The sequence below is a fragment of the Montipora capricornis genome, chromosome 2 (assembly GCF_036669925.1).
Source record: "Montipora capricornis isolate CH-2021 chromosome 2, ASM3666992v2, whole genome shotgun sequence".
Classification (NCBI taxonomy): domain Eukaryota; kingdom Metazoa; phylum Cnidaria; class Anthozoa; order Scleractinia; family Acroporidae; genus Montipora; species Montipora capricornis.
The window spans coordinates 38,939,282-38,961,781 of NC_090884.1; the positions used below are offsets into that span (position 1 = coordinate 38,939,282).

At 38.7% G+C, this 22,500-nt stretch overlaps 3 protein-coding genes across 3 annotated transcripts in view; all 3 read left to right on the forward strand.

Annotated features, from left to right (window-relative positions):
• Positions 1 to 13,525, forward strand: part of LOC138021029 (queuine tRNA-ribosyltransferase accessory subunit 2-like) — a 19,138-nt gene extending 5,613 nt beyond the window's left edge. Inside the window, exons 3-11 of the mRNA XM_068867908.1 lie at positions 736 to 840; positions 1,288 to 1,455; positions 3,206 to 3,305; positions 4,122 to 4,186; positions 7,338 to 7,389; positions 9,208 to 9,285; positions 10,487 to 10,673; positions 11,934 to 12,059; positions 12,548 to 13,525. Coding sequence (XP_068724009.1) covers positions 736 to 840; positions 1,288 to 1,455; positions 3,206 to 3,305; positions 4,122 to 4,186; positions 7,338 to 7,389; positions 9,208 to 9,285; positions 10,487 to 10,673; positions 11,934 to 12,059; positions 12,548 to 12,659 — 993 coding nt within the window. The 3' untranslated portion in view covers positions 12,660 to 13,525. The remainder of the gene's footprint in view (positions 1 to 735; positions 841 to 1,287; positions 1,456 to 3,205; positions 3,306 to 4,121; positions 4,187 to 7,337; positions 7,390 to 9,207; positions 9,286 to 10,486; positions 10,674 to 11,933; positions 12,060 to 12,547) is intronic.
• Positions 1 to 22,500, forward strand: part of LOC138020831 (E3 ubiquitin-protein ligase rnf213-alpha-like) — a 500,094-nt gene that overhangs the window by 383,626 nt on the left and 93,968 nt on the right.
• Positions 21,784 to 22,500, forward strand: part of LOC138020999 (holothin acyltransferase-like) — a 3,149-nt gene continuing 2,432 nt past the window's right edge. The window contains exon 1 of the mRNA XM_068867880.1: positions 21,784 to 22,500. This exon is cut by the window's right edge and continues 2,432 nt beyond it. Within this exon, the coding sequence (XP_068723981.1) occupies positions 21,923 to 22,500 (578 nt within the window). The 5' untranslated portion in view covers positions 21,784 to 21,922.

Below are 22,500 nucleotides of genomic sequence, written 5' to 3' on the forward strand. Positions count from 1 at the left end.
ATGGAATGTGAAAGCATTTGGTATTATGGGATAGCTGTGGACCCAGGTCTTCTCAGAAATGTCACGCAAATGTCTTAGACTAATATGTATTGTTTTTCAAGGTCTCTTTCACCTCAGGAAAAGACATCAGCTGCAAAAGTTTGTTTATTTATATTAGTTATGTTGAATTGAGTACGTTTACCTGACCTAAATTTCACTAATGTAGCTTTTTTAATGCCGACAGTTGTAAGCTAAGATCGTCTTAAAATAGCGCAAGCATCTAAAAAGTGTACCTTATGATCTTGAAAACGAGCACGGTGACGCCCCATTTTTTTTGTCTCTTTGGCAAAAGTAGATCATTACCTTTCTGCGTGGTGAGTTTAAAAAAAATCTGTATGTGGGAACGTTTTGGGCGCCAACGTCCTTAAACTGAACAATTTAAACAATTTATTGTCTCTTATAGACACCTAAAAATTCAGGGGGCTTCAATTTGCAGATGTCTATAAGAAACAATATTGCTTAAATTGTTCAGTTAAGTAGGAGGACCACTTCTACAGTATCGTTTATTACTACATGTATATAAATTTTGTTGATATGGGCTCACATAGGCATTATAAGGTCTATGAGCTGTGATCTTTGAGCACCATGGACCAAAACATGCCACAATATTATTGTATTCACATTATTTTCATCCAGAAAGAAGCAAAACAATTTCAAGTAATAATTAGTTATTACTATTGTTTTCTTGACTTTTAGGAATATGTTTCTTATTTATCAATACAAGATCCCATTCAAGAGCTACGAGAAGGGTACAATGAGCAAAACAGTGTGTCTGTGTTCACTCCTGGTGGCCGGAGAAAGGTGTGCACCATGTTTGCAATAAGCCTTTAATGAAGTAAAAATGACCCATTTTGGTGCTAGAGATGCATAATGCACAAACTACCCACTTAAGTTTCTTTGAAGATGTAATTCCTGAAATAGTTCATGCTTGTTCTCAATGAACTAATATAAACTTGCAACATTTTGAATATAAACTTAAGTTTGAGGGCAAGGTGTACTCAAAGTAACATAATAATATTAGTAATAATGTATTGTTATAAAGTGGCTGTCAAATGCATAGACTGTCTTACGTGTAGTTGGCATTGTAGGTGTGTCTCAATATTTTAATTTTGTTTCCTTTATTTCAATGAAAGAAATCAAGCTTTTAAGAGATGCAAGTGCTGAGGTAGTTTCTTCCTATAGCTACATGTAGATGTCTTTGTTAGCTTTCTAAGCATTTCTTAAGAACTTTGATTTCTTGTTTTTCAGATAGATGTTAATCGTTTTATAACAGTGCTTGAAGTATTCAAGCCCAATATAGCTGAATGTCTCTGTGATACAATTCCAGCTTCCAAGCAGACTGAAAAGAGAATTTGCAGATCTGTTGATAGAACATTAAGGTTTCTTGACAAATGCATTGAAGAAAAAGATAAAAAGGTCAGTTGAAGTTACTGTAGTGGTTTTGTCAATTGTACAATGTAGGTAGCAGTAGGGATTATAATAGTTTATGGCCAGTTTGTCTGATTAGAATTTTGGTATTGTTTTCCTGGTGGAAGGCAGATCACTTGTGAGAATGAAACTGGGGCAGTGGTAGTGAGAATCAGATGAGTAGTGTACAAATGTTAAAAACTATCGATTGCTGCATTGAGATTTTGTTTTTTTCTTTGGACTCCTTTGTTTTTAACACAGTTGGTGACAGTTCTTCCAAGGTAAATAAAATATTTGATTTAGGATGGTATATATTTGCCAGTTACTGCCTGAAAAAGGAGAAGCCTGATCCATGTTACTGTTGATTAGCATTTTCCAAGTAATAACAAAACAATTTTCCTCTGTGGACAAGTACCTCTAGCCAGTGTTACTCCTAAAAAATACTGAAATTTTTCCTTAAAGAATATCGGGGTGTTTTCTTTTTTATGGCAAATGGTTATGCCTGTACCATATATGTACAGTAGATGGAAGCTAGCTGTTTGCCTGTCACTGAGTTTGTAAAACTTGTGAATTTCCTGCTTTTAATAAAGTCGTAGTGAAAAATGAACTGTGCTAATTTAAGCCTCTTTGCTTGTCAGCAGTAACTTGTCCTCAAAGGGACTTTCTCATACATTGGCTAGGAGTTAACATGGCACATCATTGAAAGTCAATGTGAAAAATAGTTGAAGTTAAGTTGGATAACGACTATAAACTGTAGGCCCTGTCTCACAATCCATGGTGCAGAATGGCCGGATATCATTGATATGCATGAATTAAAATCTTATTAGCATAATAGCACCACGTGAAATTTAATGAAGAATGGGAGAAATATTATAAAGAAATGCATGGCGTCCTAAGTGGCCGAACTCCTCTCTTCAAGCTCAATATTTAAGGAGCGTAGCTGGTCACAAAGTGCCAACTTGTAAGCTGCAAAATGACGTTAACATTATACTTTTTTAATGGAGACGTTCAAAAAGCAAAATAAATTTGGAGAAACTATTGGAAATTTGAGTTAAAATTCGAAGGATTTTCAAGAAATTTTATGTGGGAATTTTAAATTGTTGTATGCGCATAGTTAATTTTTCGTTTCTTGTTCATGTTCTCGTCAACTTGAAAGCTGCAAAAAGTTTGGTAATTTATTAAATTCAAATACTGAGTCAGAAGGGCTAATAATAGGGAAAGCAATTTACCCGGAAATTTAACAATGTTAACAATGCAGGGTGCAGGGTGTTAGAGAATGCTCAGGGAAGAGTGGGAAATGGAGTTCTGTTGCTGGTGTTGTGGTCTCTCCCTGCCAGCAGGAGGTTGACTTGTCTGGATTAGCTTGAAGGATGTCTGAGCGAATGAGACCACAAAAACCAAAATATAGCCAGAATTGGGATGAATTTTTTCTGAGTGCTGGATCCCCTCACAATTCGACCTAGCTAAACATTTTCATTGAATCATGCTAAGATTTCTTTGAGAATATTTCCCAAAATCACTTTAAGTGTTCCTTTTGTTAAGAGTTTTCATAGGTTATCTTGATCTTTTCTTGTGGATATGTGTTATTATGAGCCATATGACAAGAAAAAGGCCAGTTGCTACTGTTCGGTTGCAAGTGTGTTTTTGTAATGCATTTCCAAATGCATTTAATGCGTTTTTGTATGCTTTTGAGGTGCATAAACATGGACACTTATTTCTGAGTTGCACGGCAGTTATGAAACGTTTTGGCTTCTTATAGGAATTGGCTTCTTGCAATTTATTTGGAGTCATTGAAGGATCAAATTCAGAGAAGGAAAGAATACGATCAGCCAAGGAAACATCACAAAGGCCTGTTGCAGGTGAGCAAAGGAGTTAAGCTACATGCTCAGGGAAAATTGTTGTCAGGTACCATGGTTGATTGGCAAGTGCTAGATATAGGAGGAGGTTTGAATGGTTTACTTCACTGGGTTTTCATGTTTTTCCCGGCAATTTTATTTTTAGGCTGTCATCCGGAGAGGAGTTTAGATTCTTGTTCCGAAAGCTTCAACCGGATAATAGAACTCGCTTAATTCGACCTTACATTAAGTTACAATACATACACTACAGTTCATATACTTACACTATCGACTTACAGTTCATACACTAACATTATTACCTAAACAATGCATAAAAACTTATAAACAAAACTAGAATATATTATATTATATTTGTGGCAAGAGTGTTTCATTCCTGATAGTATTTTGAGAGAGGATTCAAGAGATAGCAGAAAAAAAAGAATCCCATTTGACATAATGCTTTGAGAGAACATCATTTGTTTTCTAGCGATATACAGCTCTAATTTATAGGTAGCTGTTAATTTAGTCTTAAAAACATCAAATAAGGGAGATATTTTATCTAATTTGCACCTATAGATAAAGAATTTTCCAAGTAATAAAATATGATTAATTGCCGTTAGATCTTTTATCTTTAGAAATTGTTGCTAACAAGTTGATCGTGCGGGTCCGGACCATTTTCTCCCGACTGGCACGCGTCAGCCTGTATGAACCCGCCCATATTACCTGGACGGGATTGCGTCAGCGGAGCTCTATGGGGCATTTGATAATGATTATTCTTAGTATTAATCTTACATAGGTAACCTGGATACCGTTTATCATCCAATTTTCTTTTAACGACAGGATTTGTTGTGGAGGGATTTACCTCAAGTCAGTGCAACTGGAACGATTTGCTGCAGAAAACAGTGGTTGGTACACCCTAAATTTAATTTCAAACAACATAATTATTGTGACTAGCATGAACAAGTATTGAAACAGTGCAATGAACACTCGAATATCTCGGTTACTAAACAAGAAAAATATCGAACTCGTGCGAGTACGAGATTTCTGTTCTGAGAGCACGCCTTGAACTTTAAACCAATGTGCACACTCTCACCAAAAACATTAAAGTCCTTCTCTTATCTGTCGTTAGTATGGGGATAAAAACGCTTGCGAACAGGAGCGATTGCTTAAATTAATAATTTGGCCAATTTTTCTCACTGTTATTATTACTGTATACCTACAGTAGTTAGCCCGTCGCACTTGTCAGGCTGGAGTTTTTCTTCCACTCCCATCATACCGTGAGCGCACGCTAGTAGCGTGGAGCATTGCGGCTTCGCTCCACACATTGATGTATCAGTCATTTTGCGGCACCTGCAACGTACGTGTAGCCCAGTGCGAATCATCTTTTGAGTATCGCCCTCCATCCTCCCTTGTGGAGGTTGACGCTGCTCACTATACTCAGCACCTCTCTTGTCTTGCCATTCGTGGGAACCCCCCATATCTTAACCTCTCGAGCCAGGGCAATTGTGTGGAGGGAAATATATATATTACTATCATAAAAACGTACTGTATTACACTTTACGTTTAGATACATACCCTAACAAGATATGGCAAGTACTATAAGTAAGTTCAAGTGTTATTCTTGAGCAATTTCACCAAAAATTAGAAGGAAAAAAGGAGTTTAAAGTAAACGTTTTCTCAGTAATTCGTTAAAAGTGCGTGGTTCCACTGTTTTAAATGCTGTGTTTTAACACAATAAAACATTTTCATTTGGTTGCGTTCTCTTTAATTTTTTCGCCTTCCTTCCGTTCCATTTGGCTGATCCACATTTTTTACCAGATCTGCGAACTTGGGCATACTTTCTGAAGGTTGTGTCAGCTTGCGACCATTCTCGTCTCGAGATCCCATCGTTTCTCCTAGCCGGTGGAGCCTTCGCACGAGAAAACGAAGGGCTCGTCATATATGAGTCGTCAATAGTACTAAACGGCGGAGGCGCTCAGAAGCGTTACATTCGAAGAGTCTCCATGTGAAGCCTTAAGTGGCCTCAACTTACAGAACGTGCCCCTTCGTGTCGAACAGAAAGAAGCAATAAGGAATATTGTAGTTTTAAGCAAAGACACGCTGATCATTTTACCGACCGGCTGCGCCGCAATTTTCCCTTTCGTAAACAAGCGAAGCCACTTGGACGAGACTTTGTCGTTTGCAAATGAGGGGACAAAATACTTAATCTAGGACTAGATTACCAGCGTATGTCACTTACAATTAAAAAAAAATTTAAGAAAAAACCTTAGAAAAAAAATTAGAGAACGTTGATGAACTCGGTTCAATGAACCACTACACTACCGAAACAACAACATCTTGGCAATTTTAAAGTATTTAAATGAAGCTAACCCTAACAATTTACTGAAAGCTAACCGAATAAAAAGGCTTGGTTGCTAAGAATGGCATCGACCGTCAAAAATGGCATCACTTGTAACTCAGGGGCGGATCCAGGAATTTTTAATAGGGGGGTCCAAACCTTGACTCAGAAAAATACTACAGAAACTTTTTTCAGATTAGTGGCAAAATAGAATGGTTCTCCATCAAAAAACAAGTCAACCAGTTGAGTAATAATAGGCGATCCTGCAGATGCGAGAATTTTAGACTCAAACAAGTAGTAAAAAAAAAAAAATTCGGTTAGGGAAGGGGGGTTCCGGACCCCCCGACCCTCCCCCGACCCTCCTCCTCCACTGCTTGTTTACGAAGGAAGACCTTAGATAGCAATGACCAGAACCAGATTGCTGACCAGCGGTTTTCGTTAAAACAATGGTTTCCTAGGGGTGCTCAGTCTCGCGGGCTCAGAAAACCTGGTTGTGGCCATTGTTATTAGGTTTTTCGTTTACGAAAGGGAAATAAGCAGCTGCGCTACATCGGCCATTTTTACTTCCGGTTCAAGATTTTATTGTTCCCTAGCTAACCAATAGCCCTTATTCACGTTAGCCGCCATGTTGGTTTTCAAATTGTCATGCAAATTAGCCGTGTGTTATGCTGGGGGTCAAACATTGGAATAAAGGCAAATTGCGGAAAATCGGCTCGTCTAAATATTGAATTAACATTGCTAAAAGTACACTTTCGAATTTAGAATTAAGTACTTTTTACAACAATTTTATATCTTTTGATTGCCTCCGACATTTTGACTTTCTACTTCGTTATCTGCTCAATTTCGCTGAAAAAACATCGAAGTAACTTGTGTAAACATTCTATTTTACTTCTTCGGTGATAAACATTCAATGAACGTGAAACAAGTAATCTGTGTGGCTAAGATGTTCGTTATAACCTCTCGCTTGTGTTGTTTGCCCCCTCAGAATTGTGTGGCTAATTTGCATGATAAAGGCAAATCCAACATGGCGGCTCTCGTGAATAAGGTCTATTGAAGAAATTTGAATTTCCTATGTCTCCAGAGGCCAGAGCCCATCGTTTTCTCATGCAAAGGATCCACCGGCTAAGAAAAACGATGGCATCTGGGAACGAGAATTGCTTGCGACATGTTCGCTCGCTTCCGAACCTCACGGTCCGCTCATTGTATAATTAGAGGTCGACATGTGGCATGTCTTCCGCGAAGTTTATCGAAATGATTTGAAGCAATAGGTAGTGTTAGCTGCGTTTATTTTGTGGTCTTTCCTTACTGGTTGAGAAACTTCAACCACGTCAGTCTTAACCGGTTTTAGTATAAATACACAGGTGATTATACAAAATCGCGCCCTCTCATTGGCTCGCTATCTCGGATTATCAGCCGATAATCACCTCGACGGACAAAATGGCTGCCAGTAGTCGTTTTGCCACTGTAAGTGAAGATGATTTCGCGTTGAAATTTTCTCTTTTTTGAAATAATCACCTGTGTATTTATACTAAAACAATTATTCGCCTCAGGCTCAGTGATTATAGGTGAAAATTCACCTCGACTTCGTCTCGGTGAATATTCACCGATAATCACTTCGCTTTCGGCGAATAATTCAGTGTTAATTAGTTGATCGCGACCAAAGTTTCCTTCATTCAGTGAACTGAATGTTAAATTTATATCGCTTGCATTTTTATCAGGAAGTCCTACCGAATGGAAAGCCTCGTCTGATCCATGGTATAGGGACTCCTGGTAAGTGTAGATAGCTATAACGTTAGTGAAACCGCTAGTCGGTGTTATATAAAAGATAGCTAATAACATGCATAAGTACTGATTAAATAACAACGTGAATAGAAAATACAATGATGAGAAGACAATGGGTATGGACGAGGAAAATTACAGTGAAAGTGTTAAATTGACATGATTAACCTGCTTATTTAATGAGGGTTTTTCCCAACCTATGTGTAAGGCCTCCTTGATTTTTAGTTGAAAAGGCGTGGAGGCGGTGTCAAGGATTGAAAAACACTCCTCCGAGCATAAAGATCTGCATGCTTCTGACCCATTAATGTGCTGGAAGATATGCGAGTTCTTATCCGATGTTAAATGTTCACGAACACGTGTAGCAAGATGTCGGTTTGTTTCGCCGACATAGCAGGCACTACAGCCTGCGCAAGAAAATTTATAAACCACACGGGATCGTGATAATTTGTGATAATTTTGTAAAAACTTGGACATCAAGCTAGTGTTTGCCCCATACAAGATTAAGAACTTATTCAGTGCCAAAGATGCTATTTCCAAATTATCACGATCCCGTGTGGTTTATAAATTTTCTTGCGCAGGCTGTAGTGCCTGCTATGTCGGCGAAACAAACCGACATCTTGCTACACGTGTTCGTGAACATTTAACATCGGATAAGAACTCGCATATCTTCCAGCACATTAATGGGTCAGAAGCATGCAGATCTTTATGCTCGGAGGAGTGTTTTTCAATCCTTGACACCGCCTCCACGCCTTTTCAACTAAAAATCAAGGAGGCCTTACACATAGGTTGGGAAAAACCCTCATTAAATAAGCAGGTTAATCATGTCAATTTAACACTTTCACTGTAATTTTCCTCGTCCATACCCATTGTCTTCTCATCATTGTATTTTCTATTCACGTTGTTATTTAATCAGTACTTATGCATGTTATTAGCTATCTTTTATATAACACCGACTAGCGGTTTCACTTGTATTCACAACTGACGATGGATGTCGATCATCCGAAACATGTTTTGCAAATTTAAAATTGTGTGTTTCTTTTTGAAAGTTATTTCTTGCTTGCTATTAGTTCGAAAGTTCTGTAACGTTAGTCCAGCATTAACTATTGCACGGATAAAATATTGATATTATGCAATAGGTAATGGCACAGCCGGTTTGTACGCGGCCTTGGTGCAAGAGGTGCTGAGTTCGCTTCCCGGATCTCGCATCCTTGTTTCGACTTCTTCCCTTTCAGTATAGCTTAAGTAGCTTTAAATACCCTTAAGTAGCTTTAAATACCCGTAAAGCGGAGCACTGATGGAGAGGGGGGAGTAAAATGAGCGCACCGTCGACCTCAGGTTTGTCAGTTGAATTACTGGTACGAGTTATTGACATTAAATATGCATGGTTACTTTACTTTACTCTTTCAATTTAACCTTTTGATAGGAATAATTTGCTGCAATTTTGTTTGCGCTTGTCGTGAAGTCCTTAAGTCTTTTCAAAAGACGTTATTTGTTGTTTCTAACAAGGCTCCCTAAACTCTAATTTGGGCTGCAGAGGAATCAAGAATTTCTTTGCCAATTTGGCGAAGGGCTTTATGATAAGGACTGGAGATAGAAAGTCTAGAAGAGTAGGACCTGGTGTGTCTATATAGGTCTCAATCCATTCTCGATTAGACATGTTAAATCACGAACGTTACCCATTACTCATATCGTTTCCCTTTTCATTCTTTTTATCTTTCTGTACAGATCTTTTCACGGCAAGCAGAGAAAATTGACTTTCGCAAAAAAAAAATCACTTTTTTATTCATGTTGTGTTTTATCTTTTTTTAGAGGAAGTATTGCTTGCTGTAGAGTGTGGAATCGACCTTTTTGATTCATCGTATCCTCCAATCTTTGCATGGAATTTGTGTGTTTCCATTGGCAACTCCTGCCAGTCGAATTACTCCCAACACAGAGGGTTGATTGTTAGAAAGTTGCGAGTGATTTCACGTTCATGCAGCTGGCATGGTCGGCTGATTAGTCCAAAAAGTAAACGAAAAAAAAAAGAAAGGAAAGGACCTTTAGTTAAGTCATAGTTAATAGAGGAGAATATGGTTAAGAAACCCGACAACTTTCTTTGTTGTAGGTTTTTGTTCACTTTTCTGGCCTTGACCGTGCACAAAACACAATGGTTGTTTACTCCGTACTGAAGAACTAACCAATAGAAACGTGTTGGTTACGTAATTCATGCATAGTGTATGAGCGCAAAACAAAAGATTGTGCACGGTAGTGGACTTTCCAACCTAAATCTTGGCTGCTTTGTTTGCTCCTCTGATGTTTGCCGAGCTTCCTAACCATTCTCCTCTATTAACTATGGTTAAGTGTATAGTCGTTCTAGCGCTAGAACAGTAATTGGGGGCACTGGAAATTAACAATTAACGCAAATCAAGTCAAAGTTTGGTTTTTGAGAATGTAAATAGTTTGCTAAGATGAAGATCGAAATCGAAGGTCTAGATCTAATCTCGACCAGATCAACTTCTAGGGTATCACAGCCAATGGCACTCGTTTTTGTTTGCTCGAAGAACGAAAAAACTAACGTTGATCAGACCTTTTGAACAGGCTACTCATTTCCCCATTTTTGACTTCTTTTTTTCCTTTCTATGTAGCGTTCGAGGTTTTTTTGATTTTCTCTGTCATTCCCGATAATGTTTTTGCGAAATTTCAGGAAACTGCCAGACGCATCACCAAGTTAGGTTGTTGAACGGGGACTGGGGGATTGGAACAGAGCAATTAAGAGGATGAGTAACGGCATAAACTGTCGTTGATATCCCCAAACCGTTTTCTTACCTCGGCAGTAATCGTCGACCATTGCAGAGATCCAAGATGTGTTGCGAAAATAGCAACATTCCCGTTTTTATTTGATGTCTGCGACCATCCTAGGCGATTGGGGTTGTCTCAGATTTCCACTTTTGTTAAGTGGGTAGATACTCGACGATCGGGAAACACTGAAGTCCCTTATCTCCTGAGAATTTTCCAAGACGTGAGAACTGAGCTTTGTAGGACTCACGTGTAAACCACTACATCGTATAGTATTGTTCTTTAACAGTTTTTATATATCCGTGTCAAGTAGCGGAGCGCGGGTGCGCTTTGGATATTAATTGGAGCAAAAAGAGATTTAGACCAGAGCTTACGTATTCACCAACTGTTCAAGAAACAGAGGAACAAGAAAACAAGTATTTCCTCGATGAATGGAATCACTCGTTTCAAGAAAACGGAGACAAAGGGACAATGCATGAGATAGATGTTAATCATTCAAGGCAGGTTTCTATTTCTCTGAGTATTTTGACAATCCTTTAAATGTTGGGTTCTGGAATTCAGATGGAAACTGGGGACTCACTTTTAATGCATGCCAAAATTTTATCGGTAGAGATTCGGAGTAATCAGTTTCGTTGGAGTTTGTTTACTAGATGAAATGCTGCCATCTGCTGTAGCCTTTTTAAAATCAGAGGCAGAGACGACTTTGTCTGTATTGAGGAGACATGCTAGGAGACATCAATTTTGATATGGAATAACTATGGACTAGTTGTCTTTGAGCGATTCGTCTTACGACCCTATACACCTTATTTCAAAGTGGCCGTCATTTTAGTATTCTCCTTGGCCCAGTTCCTCAAAAGCCGATTAACGCTAATCTAAGATTAAAAATTAACCAAGCTGTTTATTTCTCTACTCCCAAATGCTGTTCAACGCAGATTTTCGGCATGAGAAGACGTCAATCTTGAAAAACAAAAATAAGCAAAAGAAACTTTCACCAAAAAGTTGAAAACGTGAAACAAAAGTTTACGCTAATCCTGGATTAAGTTAATCAGCTTTCGAGGAACCGGGCCCTTGTTTCCTTGCGAATAATTAATTAGCGGTTTCTTTGGCCTCGCTTTCAAACGTAAAATTCAAAGCAATATTTACTTCTGCTACTGCTACTGCCACTGCTACTACTACTACTACTACCACTCCAAGTAGTCTGGCTCCACAATTTTGAACAGACTGAGGCTTTTTGATTAGATACTGTGGTAGGCCATAAAGAATGCGTTGCAGCTATCCAGTTTACAAGTTATGAATGCATGAACTAGTGTCTGCGTAGCATCCGCAGAAAGATGTTTCCTTATGTGAGAAATGCTACGCAGACGGTTTCATCAAGTCCTTCACGGGAACGCACGAGCCGAACAAATCGATCTGCTCCCAACTGTGTGGCTGGTAGAGCATTGCACTGGCATCCCAGGGGGCATGGGTTCGAATCCCGTTGGAGCCACCTGGAGTCAGGTTTATTTAAAAGGAAAAACCTTAAATAACAATGACCACAACCAGGTTTTCTGAGCCCGCGAGACTGAGCACCCCCAGCAAACCATTGTTTTAACGAAAAACGCTGGTCAGCAACCTGGTTCCGGTCATTGCTGTCTAAGGTCTTCTATTTAAAAGCGGCAATTGCTTAAATTGTCCAGCAAAGTGCGAGGATCATTTGTCTCAGTCGAATATGAATTTTGTTGAAGACTTTTGTTTAATAATGAGTATCTGGTTTTATTTAGGTTTAGCTGTGATTTTTCTCCACTCGTGAATGGCTGCACCTGTTACTGCTGTACAAATCATACGCGGGCGTATGTTCACCATTTGCTTGTTACCAAGGAGATGCTTGCAACAGTTCTGCTTATGTTGTAAGTAATCCATATTACAGTGTCCTACTATTGCCGGTCAGGTGTACAAATGGATGGTGATGAAACAGTATGTATAGATGCAGTAATCTTCCCATTTGCAAACGGTCGGTGCCATTTGATGGACATCTCGTTTTTTTTTTTTAAACTTTTACGAAACAGGCACCAGTTTGCGTACTTATTTTGTTCAGTATTAGCTCTTGCTCAGGCTATTTTCTCGGTGCTGCAATGTGAATTTTATAAATACTAATAAGTTGATTCAACAGGTTGTTTGTTCTACGTGACATTCATTGATAGCGTACCTTCCTTTCTCTCTCAATATAAGGTCAACTTGTGAACGCCGACTTTATTTTTCCATGACCGTTTGCTTGAAGCGGGGGGTGGGTCGGGCCAGGCAGAGTTCTTTATTCGATATTTTTAGCAAGACTATTTTGTCGGTTTTGTATGATTTACGTACTTCAATTCCTTGCTTTGTCTTTCTTGAATTTTAGGCACAATTTACACGAATACTGTAAGTTCTTCTCTCAGCTTCGGTTGTCAGTGGAAGAAAACTGTTTTGAGGAATTCAAAGATACTGTAATGAGAAGTCGTTCTCTTCACTGACACATTGCTAACATTATCACGGCTTCATTCTGCCTTCTCACGCGTTTTGCAGACCTGTGTAAACCCTCAACCTGGGCGACGGCTACTGCACATTCACGCAATTCTCCTCTTTCCTTTAAACATTTCGACAAATGGAGAAGGGAAGCGATGGTACTGCACAGGGAGATATCTCCTTAGGAGCGATAGATAACAATGGTCAACACAGAAATGGGAACAGAGACAAATTTTTGAAAGATATACTCGTCCATATTTCGCCCTCGATTCATTCGCCAACTGAAGTTCAAATTGCACTCATGGTTTGACACCGCTGTCAATCACACGATCGGAACAGATCGGATCCAGCGTTGTGATTTGACCATCTTGGTTCTGTCTTGAACGGTCCGTTTACTGTCGCTTCAACTTTTTCGAGGCAGCAGCAAGAAAGTGAAACCGTTGGTTGGTTGGTCCGCATATTTATGAAAGGGGTAGTAATTTGAAAGAAGGAGGGAGGGTAGGTGGGGAAAGAACAGATGAGCAACCCAAGCAAAGCAATGGAAAAGGCCACATGTCCGGATGTAGCCTGCGTGTGACTAACATTAGCATGACTTAAGTTCAACATATCCGGATGTAGCCTGCGTGTGACTAACATTAGCATGACTCAAGTTAACTTCATTTAAATTCCATTTTGTATTACTAACACTAAAATTACCGCGTTTAGGCAATTGCTGGAGGAGATTCTTCTGACGATATCCAAATTGGTGTCACCGTGAAGAAATCACCACTTGGTGTGAGCCTAACTTTTATTGAAGGAAAAAAAAAAAAACAATTCTTTGAGGGTAGCACTTTCAATGTCCAAGTCATTAAAAGAAATATTTTCCTTCAACTAAGTTATGCATTCTTACATGTTACTACAACAAGGAAGTCGAGCGTGCTATCAAGGGTTTGTCTGTAAACAAAGCACCTGGTAATGGTAACATATCCGCAAGGACTTTTAAGGACAGTTCAGTAGTAATTCTACCACCAATCGCAAGCCTTAGGATTCCCTCCTTTTATACTGGCACCTTTTGCTAAGGCTTGGAAGATTGCTGAGGTGATTCCTTTCCCAAATTTAGGTATGACCTAAGGTCCATGCAATAATCGACCGATTTCCCTTTTACAGATATTGTTCGCAAAGGTTTGTGCGCACCTTACTCGTGGACAGTTTGTCAACTTTCTAACAGCAAATTAGAAGTTGGCAGAAAGTCAAACAGATAATGACAAGCTTCATTGAATTGAAACCGCCCTTCTGTGTTACAGGCGACTTGTAGTCGGCAATAGACGAGAAAAAGGTCTGCTCTGGTGTAACTTTTTAACAAAAAAAATATTAAGACTATTCTCACTCACGGAAAAGTCTCGACGTGCCTTTCATCACCACGTGAACCACACCTGTTTTCGGTTTGTCTTAATTCTATTGGCCTTTAAAGTCCCTAGAGGCCGTCATAGGGCCTTTTATACACCCCGCTTGGCATATTTCGCCCTCTTTTCGCAAGTCCACTCTTAGTTTCAGTTCGTCCTGTTTTCCCCTCCCACTTCCCCTTCAGCGACGCTGGAAAATCTTAACCCTCAGCTCATTCTGCGCCTTAAACAAAATTTTTTCGCCCATAACTTATCCCCATTGAGGCACAGAGTAGCTATTATGTGAGTGTGAATTATTCACTATACACAACACAATGTTTGCACTACTAGACATCACGCAAAATAACGTCAATAATTACGGTACATTGGGATGCTGACAGTACTACTTTTACATAACTATTAAAAGACGACTTACTAAAATAATTTGTAGTCCTGGAATACATTTTAAACGGAAAGTACATTACCTAAATAGACCTAAGCGGCTAACTCAATGTTGTACCCAATTGAAATCTCCCGGGATTAAGATTCTTTATGTATTGTTTTTGCATGATAATGTAGCATTCATATTTAAATGATATGGAAATACCTGGAACAAAACGTTTTATTCCCAAAGGGTTTGAATTGGGTACAACATTGAGTTAGCCGATTAGGTCTATTACCCCATTTCTTTTTGAACCACCCATCGTCCTTACCCTTAACATACATGTAGTAACGTTCTACTTCATACTTTATTTTTATCTTAAACTTAATCCTTGAATGTTTGGAATTAAGTTGCTTCTTCTGCAGTCCCACAAGTGTAGTTTGTCAATAATGATAACATATTTAAGGAGAATGTAAGAAGATGATTCCTACCACAACATCTTGAAGAGTTAGTTGGATCTCGCGACCGGTTAACAAATGCCAGATTAATTCGAATTCAGACCAAAAAGACTCTGAATAAGGGCAGAAATAAAGAAGATGGAATAATGTCTCAGATCCTGCTTAAATCGTTTACTACAAAACCAAGTTTATACAATTTAGAATTAGTATTCTTTCATTTCACCTGAAGTCACGGCGGCCAGCGAAAACTTCTTTTGGGAATTTGACTCTATTATTATGCAAAACTTAAGCTACATTTTTCTATTGTTTTGGCACAAACATGGCCGTCTTATCACGTGAGTGCAATCAAAGAACAAAAAGACAGTATTTTATACTGAAAGCAACAGCGACGAAGCATAAAAATGTGTTTCAGATTGTCCGATGACAAGTTGACTTTGCTTTGCAGTGTATTCATAGTGGGTGTAAGGAGGTTGTGCTTCGTTAATTTTTTGACTTCTCTCTAACATCAAACGTGCTGTCGTTTATTGTTAAGCATGCAGGGAATGGTTATCGAGTTTACAGAGATGCTGGGCACGAGGTGAGAATGTATAGAATGTCGCAAACCAGCCCAAGTTAAAAAAAACGGTTTTACGTACTGTCTCTGACGGGGTTGTGTGTTGCTCATCATTTGCAACTCAAGAATCTTCCTAGCCTGTGTCTCCGAAAAAAAAATCGGAGAGGAGCGTCTGTGATTTACCGTTAGTAATCGTGTTCAAGACCATGTGATTTTTCCTGAAATGTGTGGAAAAGGATTTGATTGGTTATTACCCTTCGATCAACAACGACAATGAAACATCAACACCGTGAGAACCAACGTGAGAGATTTTACGATGAGTTCGTGTGTACTTTGCGCACGGTAAAAAATACGAATAAAAATATTTTTGACGGTCAAAGAGGTTTTTCTTTTTAAAGTAAGTGCGGAATTGTTATCTATGGAGTATAAGGTGGAAATCGATTCTTCGTACATCATCGTTGGAATTGTTTGTGTTAGCGCTGAAGACACGAAAGTGCTCCTGACGAATCTTCACGAGGTGAATATAGCACGATTCAAAAGATTGTTTACTCGAAAACGTCTCCCGCTATCCCCTTACCAGTCAATGTAATCCCAACGCCTTGCTCTGACCACCCTAGCCATTCTCAAGAACAATCTACAAAGCGTGTTGCCCTGGATGATTTGAGTAAGATGCGTACATATCGAGGAAAAATAACAGCTCATCGGCAACGATCGGTGCTGCTCTGAAGATCAGAGCCCTACCCGGTTAGAAGACTTGCAAATATATCCTTCCCTTTTAAGAGTGCTTCTATGCCGTAAAGCCAAGGAATCTTAAACTATCGGAGACGCTCTTCAATGCACGTTTGCAATGGTAAAGGCTGTTTCCATATCTCAAAGTGCCCTTGGACGTGAGGTGCCTGGGAATGAAATAAATCACTGGAATCGAACATTCTCGTTCCCAGATCCCATCGTTTCTTTTAGCCAGCAAGGCAACTTCCGGAGTTGGTAATGTATGAAGTCTTGAAATATCCACCAACATAGTGAGGGCACAATGGCGGCTTCACGAGGGAACAAGTTCACCGAGATGCTCTCTAATGTCCTGCGTCTCCTTAATTTACAGTCGATCTCTCTTCGTGAACCGCAGGTAGACGCACTGAGAAATATTGTGGAGAAAAGGAAGGATGTTTTAGTTGTTTTGCCCAATGAATATGGAAAATCCTTAATATTTCAGCTTTTGCCTTTCCTTTTTGATTCGTGGATGGAAGTCAGTGACTCTTTTATTTTAGTTGTATCGCATTTTAATGCCTAGAATCTAGGACTTCGAAATCCTGTCTCTTATCTCCAGAGCCCTTCGTTTTCTCGTGCGAAGGCCCCGCTGGCTGAGAGAAACGATGGGTTCTGGGAACGAGAATGTGGAATCGGAATGCTAACAGTTAAAGAGGCTAGGTCACGCAATTTAAGGCAATTTCAGCACTGATCGAATGGTCATAGAATTAACTAAAATATTAAAATAACTGTTCAAAACTATAGAAGAACTCTAACAAAACACAGGGAAGCCAAGAAGGGACATAGATGGACAAAACTGGAGAGGATTGAAATAGATTGAATTTGGGTAAATTTGAAAAACGTCGGCCCACCTTTTTTCAAATTTATATCAGTCGACATCAAAATGTCATTCACAAAGCTGGAAAATCATTCTCAGTTGTTATGTGGCCGTAATTTGGCAAATGAAAGACTCTTGCTATGCCAATTTGACGTTTAGAGCTCATAATTAACAAAATTAAACAAAATTACCTAAAATAGCGTGACCTAGCCCCTTTAAGCCTAAATATTGTTTTAGGCGTAGTTAGGCCTAAGGTTAGCATTTCTAAGGGGTTTGGGCTTTTTCAACAGTTACATTATAACCTCAGTCTGCATTTTACACTGACCGATTCCAGTGATTTAATTTCATTCCCAGGCACCTTACGTCCAAGGGCACTTTCAGATATGGAATCTCATTGACCACCATTTTGAAAATTTAGCTCCACAGAAATATGAGCCACGTAAATTTTGGTTAGCGTAGATCACTCAATAATGAATGCAAAATTATTCCGGAACACGATTACCAACGGTAAATCACAGACGCTCCTTTCCGATTTTTTTTGCGGAGAGTGGGCGGCTGTACGCAGGCTATTTTTGGGCGAACTATTTGTCCTTTGCATACGTAAACCATTTCATTTTAGGTCGATTCGTTTGTCAGTGGACAGTATGATTTGAGTTCCTTTCAGACCATTTGTTGTTTATTAGCGTCCTCAATTAGTACTGTAATGTACTAGAATCCTCTTATGACACTTAAATAAAGGTTTCATCATCATCATTGCTGATCCATTAGTGATTACGCTAAATGAATCATCCATTTGTTAAACCGCTTCAGATTACATTGAATCATTGACCATCGTTTGCCGATACTTTGAACCACTTGCGTTTTTTTCTTTAATTCATTTCACACTAGGGCAAACCATTTGTCCTTTGCATAAACCGTTTCGTTTTAGGTCGATTCCTATCCGTACCACACGAGTTCCCCTCAGAGTCATTTGTTGTTTCGATGAAGGATTACTTTGTAATTACACTCAATCAACCGACCTTTCGTTTAACTTTTCATATTACATTGAACATCGATGGTCTGAACCACGTTAGGTTAAGGTAAGCCATTTAGTAACATCACACCGGACCGTTTGGAAGACGAATCGATTTTCAATTCCATAAACCGGTTTCGGTTAGTCTTTTCCGTTTTGATAGTAATGACTAGAGAATTTCCTATCTTTTTATTTCGTTTATGGTTTGAGTAAACAATTTGACAGAAGGCAGCAAGACTACTTGTATTTAGGCTACATCAGCTCTATTGCGCCAGTGAACCAGTTCACGTTACTTTGTATTTTTGGCGGCGGCCGCCCATACCACGTGTAAGCAGTGTGAGTTTGAGAAGGCAAAAAAACGAGGCTTTCGTGTCAAAACAAGAATTTCTTATCAAAGGTCTGTCTGATTTCTTGATTTTTGACTGTTTCCTTCGCCTTTTTTTCGAGTAATTTGAGGTTTGTCTGGCCTTACCGTGGAAAGTATGGAAAGGCACTGTATAGCATATGCATATGTTAGTAGGCGACGTGATAGTGTTATACACCTTATTCCAAAATGGCCGCAGCACGGTGTTAGAAAACAGACTGATATTTCGATACAGCAACAGCAAAACAGCAAATAGAAGTTTATGAAACTGAATTCCTTAAGCCGTGTGGCTGAGTGTCCTTGTATACTCTTAAATACTCTAATGTGTTCTTATGTGGTTCGACTAGCTGGAACATAAAAGCAGAAAACTACCTTTAATAACATTCTAAACTGTGATCTAAGGTTAATCACGCGACGAAGAAAAATCGAAGAAAGAACAGATAAAGTGCACTTTAACCAAATGATGAAATAAAAATCTTATTCTAAACAAAACTGGAAAATTCTAAACTTACTTTAGTCTCCGAGATGTGAATGTTTCGTTACATTTTGATCCGTGAGAGATCATCTCTTGCCTTCCAGTTGATGTGAGAGCTAGATATAATTAATTAATTAATTAATTAATTAAGTTACTTTTAAAGGAATACAACGAATTATTTTAGTACAACATGCAAGAACGTGAGACCTAATGAATTGCAAAATTAGAAATTTGTCACGAAAGCTGATTATTGGGTGTGAAAAACTAACAGTGTTAACCGAAGTTACAACCTCAAATGTCCGAAACTATCGAGGGCAGCTTCCATTCAACAACTGTTGTTTCTCTTCTTCTGAGAAAAACGTAAATTCTGGATAGGAACTCATAATTTATTTTCACATTTCGCGCACTAAATCTCTTTTATAGATGGTTTTCACCTGATGTCACAGCGGCCATGTTGGCGTACAGAACAATCGAGAAAAAATTTGAGTGTATTATAATGCAAAACATGAGTCATAATTTGCTCTTGTTTTGAGCAACAACATGGCCGTCTCATCACGCGATTGAAAACCATCTATACTCTTCTCCATTCTTTGATTACCAACATAATATTCATTCATATAATATTCATTCATATATCAGAAGGTCATCAACAAGAGGTAACTTCTTTCTCGAATATTCTAGAATAAACAAGCAAAATATGTCTTTTTCAAGGAATGGTGTTTGAAACTGGAATAGCTTATATAATGAATTTCGTCAAATGCCTAAAACGAAATTTAAACGCAACATTCACAATAGCTTCTTCAGAAACTCGGAGGCAAATGAATATATTGATTTATCGGATTTGAATATGCCTTGAAAACCGAACTTATTACATTTGCATTATCCTTCCAGCTCTCATGTAATTTGTTTAATTTTCCAATGAATTTTGTTTTCTTTTTTCCCAAATGCAATACTGGTCAATATTCAATTATTATTATTATTATTATTATTATTATTATTGCTTTGATGATCCATACGATGTTTTTGAAATTCATATTTAATCAATACATGTTTCGGATGAAACATCATCCATCGTCAGTTGACAAATGAGAAATAAACTAAAGTTGAGCAATAAATAGTGTAACAAAGTGAGATATAACATGAATAATTAAGGATGAAGGCGAGAACAGAATAAAAACATCCAACCACGAAACAAAACAGAAAAAACCAAACTGTTAAAGCTAAGAAAAGAAACTAATTAGTATGAAAGGGATAAATTAAGATGTTTGACTTGGGAATTTAAAGATGGCTGCTCCCAAAGGATATGCATGGCTTCTTTGATTTTCAATTGGAAACGTGTGGAAGCAGAGTCGAGGATTTTAAAACAGTCTTCTGAACACCGGGAGCGACAATTATCAGAACCTCTCAAGTGCTTAAATATGTGGGAATGTTTGTCGGAGGCGAGATGTTCACGGATGCGAGTGGCGAAGTGTCTATTGGTTTCACCAATATAACAGGCATTACAGCCTGCACATGAAAACTTGTAAATGACTCGCGATCGTAAACCCGCAGGGATAGGATCCTTCGCCCCAAACCAACTCCTAATTTTAAACGGGGTGAACACCAACTTAATTTCCCACATATTTAACTTAATTTCCCACATATTTAAGCACTTAATTTCCCACATATTTAAGCACTTGAGAGGTTCTGATAATTGTCGCTCCCGGTGTTCAGAAGACTGTTTTAAAATCCTCGACTCTGCTTCCACACGTTTCCAATTGAAAATCAAAGAAGCCATGCATATCCTTTGGGAGCAGCCATCTTTAAATTCCCAAGTCAAACATCTTAATTTATCCCTTTCATACTAATTAGTTTCTTTTCTTAGCTTTAACAGTTTGGTTTTTTCTGTTTTGTTTCGTGGTTGGATGTTTTTATTCTGTTCTCGCCTTCATCCTTAATTATTCATGTTATATCTCACTTTGTTACACTATTTATTGCTCAACTTTAGTTTATTTCTCATTTGTCAACTGACGATGGATGATGTTTCATCCGAAACATGTATTGATTAAATATGAATTTCAAAAACATCGTATGGATCATCAAAGCGATATCTTACTTCGTGCTGCTAAGAAGTTTTGGTATTATTATTATTATTATTATTATTATTATTATTATTATTATTATTATTATTATTATTATTTTATGTTCCCTTCCTTTGCTTTTTTTGGTTTCATTACCTGATTCGTACTTCATATTTTGTTCAGTAACTTTTTTTATGCACTGTAAAATAATATTTAATTCTATGCGTCAAACCACTGCTCGCCTCGAATAGCTGTAGCTAACTCCGAGCAGTGGTACATCATATGTTTCATGTTCCAGACTCTGTAATAAACTTGTAAACTTGATTGCACTCACGTGATAAGACGGCCATGTTGGTGCCAAAACAATAGGAAAATGTTGCTTGAGTTTTGCATAATAATACACTGAGTCAAATTCCCAAAAGACTTTTCTGCTATTGTTCTTTCCACCATATGGAATCTAATCAGTTAAGTCTGTTCAAATTAAAAGTGCTACACGTCCCACGAATGCAAAACCGTAATAATTTCTTGTACTTGTACATGTTCATTGCCGTGACTTTAACATCGCCTGCTACACGGCCAACGTTTACAAAAACGTAATCATTCCTAATTTCTGTGAATGTTGACCCGAGAGTGTCGCTTCCGCGCGCCCCGAAACGAACACTGCTTAAACGTGGGCTCAACTGTAATAAAAGCTATTGTTTTTCCCTGGTAGTCGCGCAATTATCCTGTAGCTTCATCCATCATTTATGTCACGATCCAATGCGTTTGACAAGTTTTGATTGACAACTCTATCCCCCGGGGTCCACAAGGACCACTATGATTGTCTAGCTCAGTGACCCGTTAAAATTAGGGCCAATCAAGGATGAAAAGTCATTCGTCCTGCGCGCCATCTTCATGAGACTAAGGACTTTTCGAAAGTCTATTGTAGGCCATTCCTGTCAGCCAAAGAAACTTCTGGGACGTAGTCGGTGGCTTTCATACACATACATGCGTCCACCAGCCACAATTCTTGTACAAAACATCAATGGAAGGATTTAGCGTTCGGGTTATCGAGACAGAAACCGAGTTCGAATCGATAGTTATCAAAGCAACGGTAGAGGAGAACTGGCGACCGGGTTTAAATGACGCCAAATGCTTTTTTTCGTGTGATCCATCAGGGACAATAGTGGGGGAAGTAAACGGAAAACCCATCGGCAGTGTCACAATTACGAAATACGGTGATGACTACGGATTTGTGGGAATGTATATCGTCAACAAGGAATACAGAGGCAAAGGGTACGGACTGGCGATGTATATGGCCGCGTTAGACAGAGTGAAGCCAAGAACAACTGGAGGATGCGCGTTGTTGGAGCGAGAAAATATGTACAAGAGAATAGGTTATCAAAGCCTGTTGTATGGGGCACGGTACGACTTTCATCTTCCCACTGCCTTAAGCTGCTTTTCAGGAATATCGGAGGAATCGTTGGTGAATATTCGGTGCATTGATGAAGTAGATGAAGAGGCGTTGTTCACCTATGACAGCCACGTATTTGGGTATCCACGTTACGCGTTCCTGACGAAGTGGCTTCGTGTACCCGGCTGTCACGTCCATGTAGCTACTGA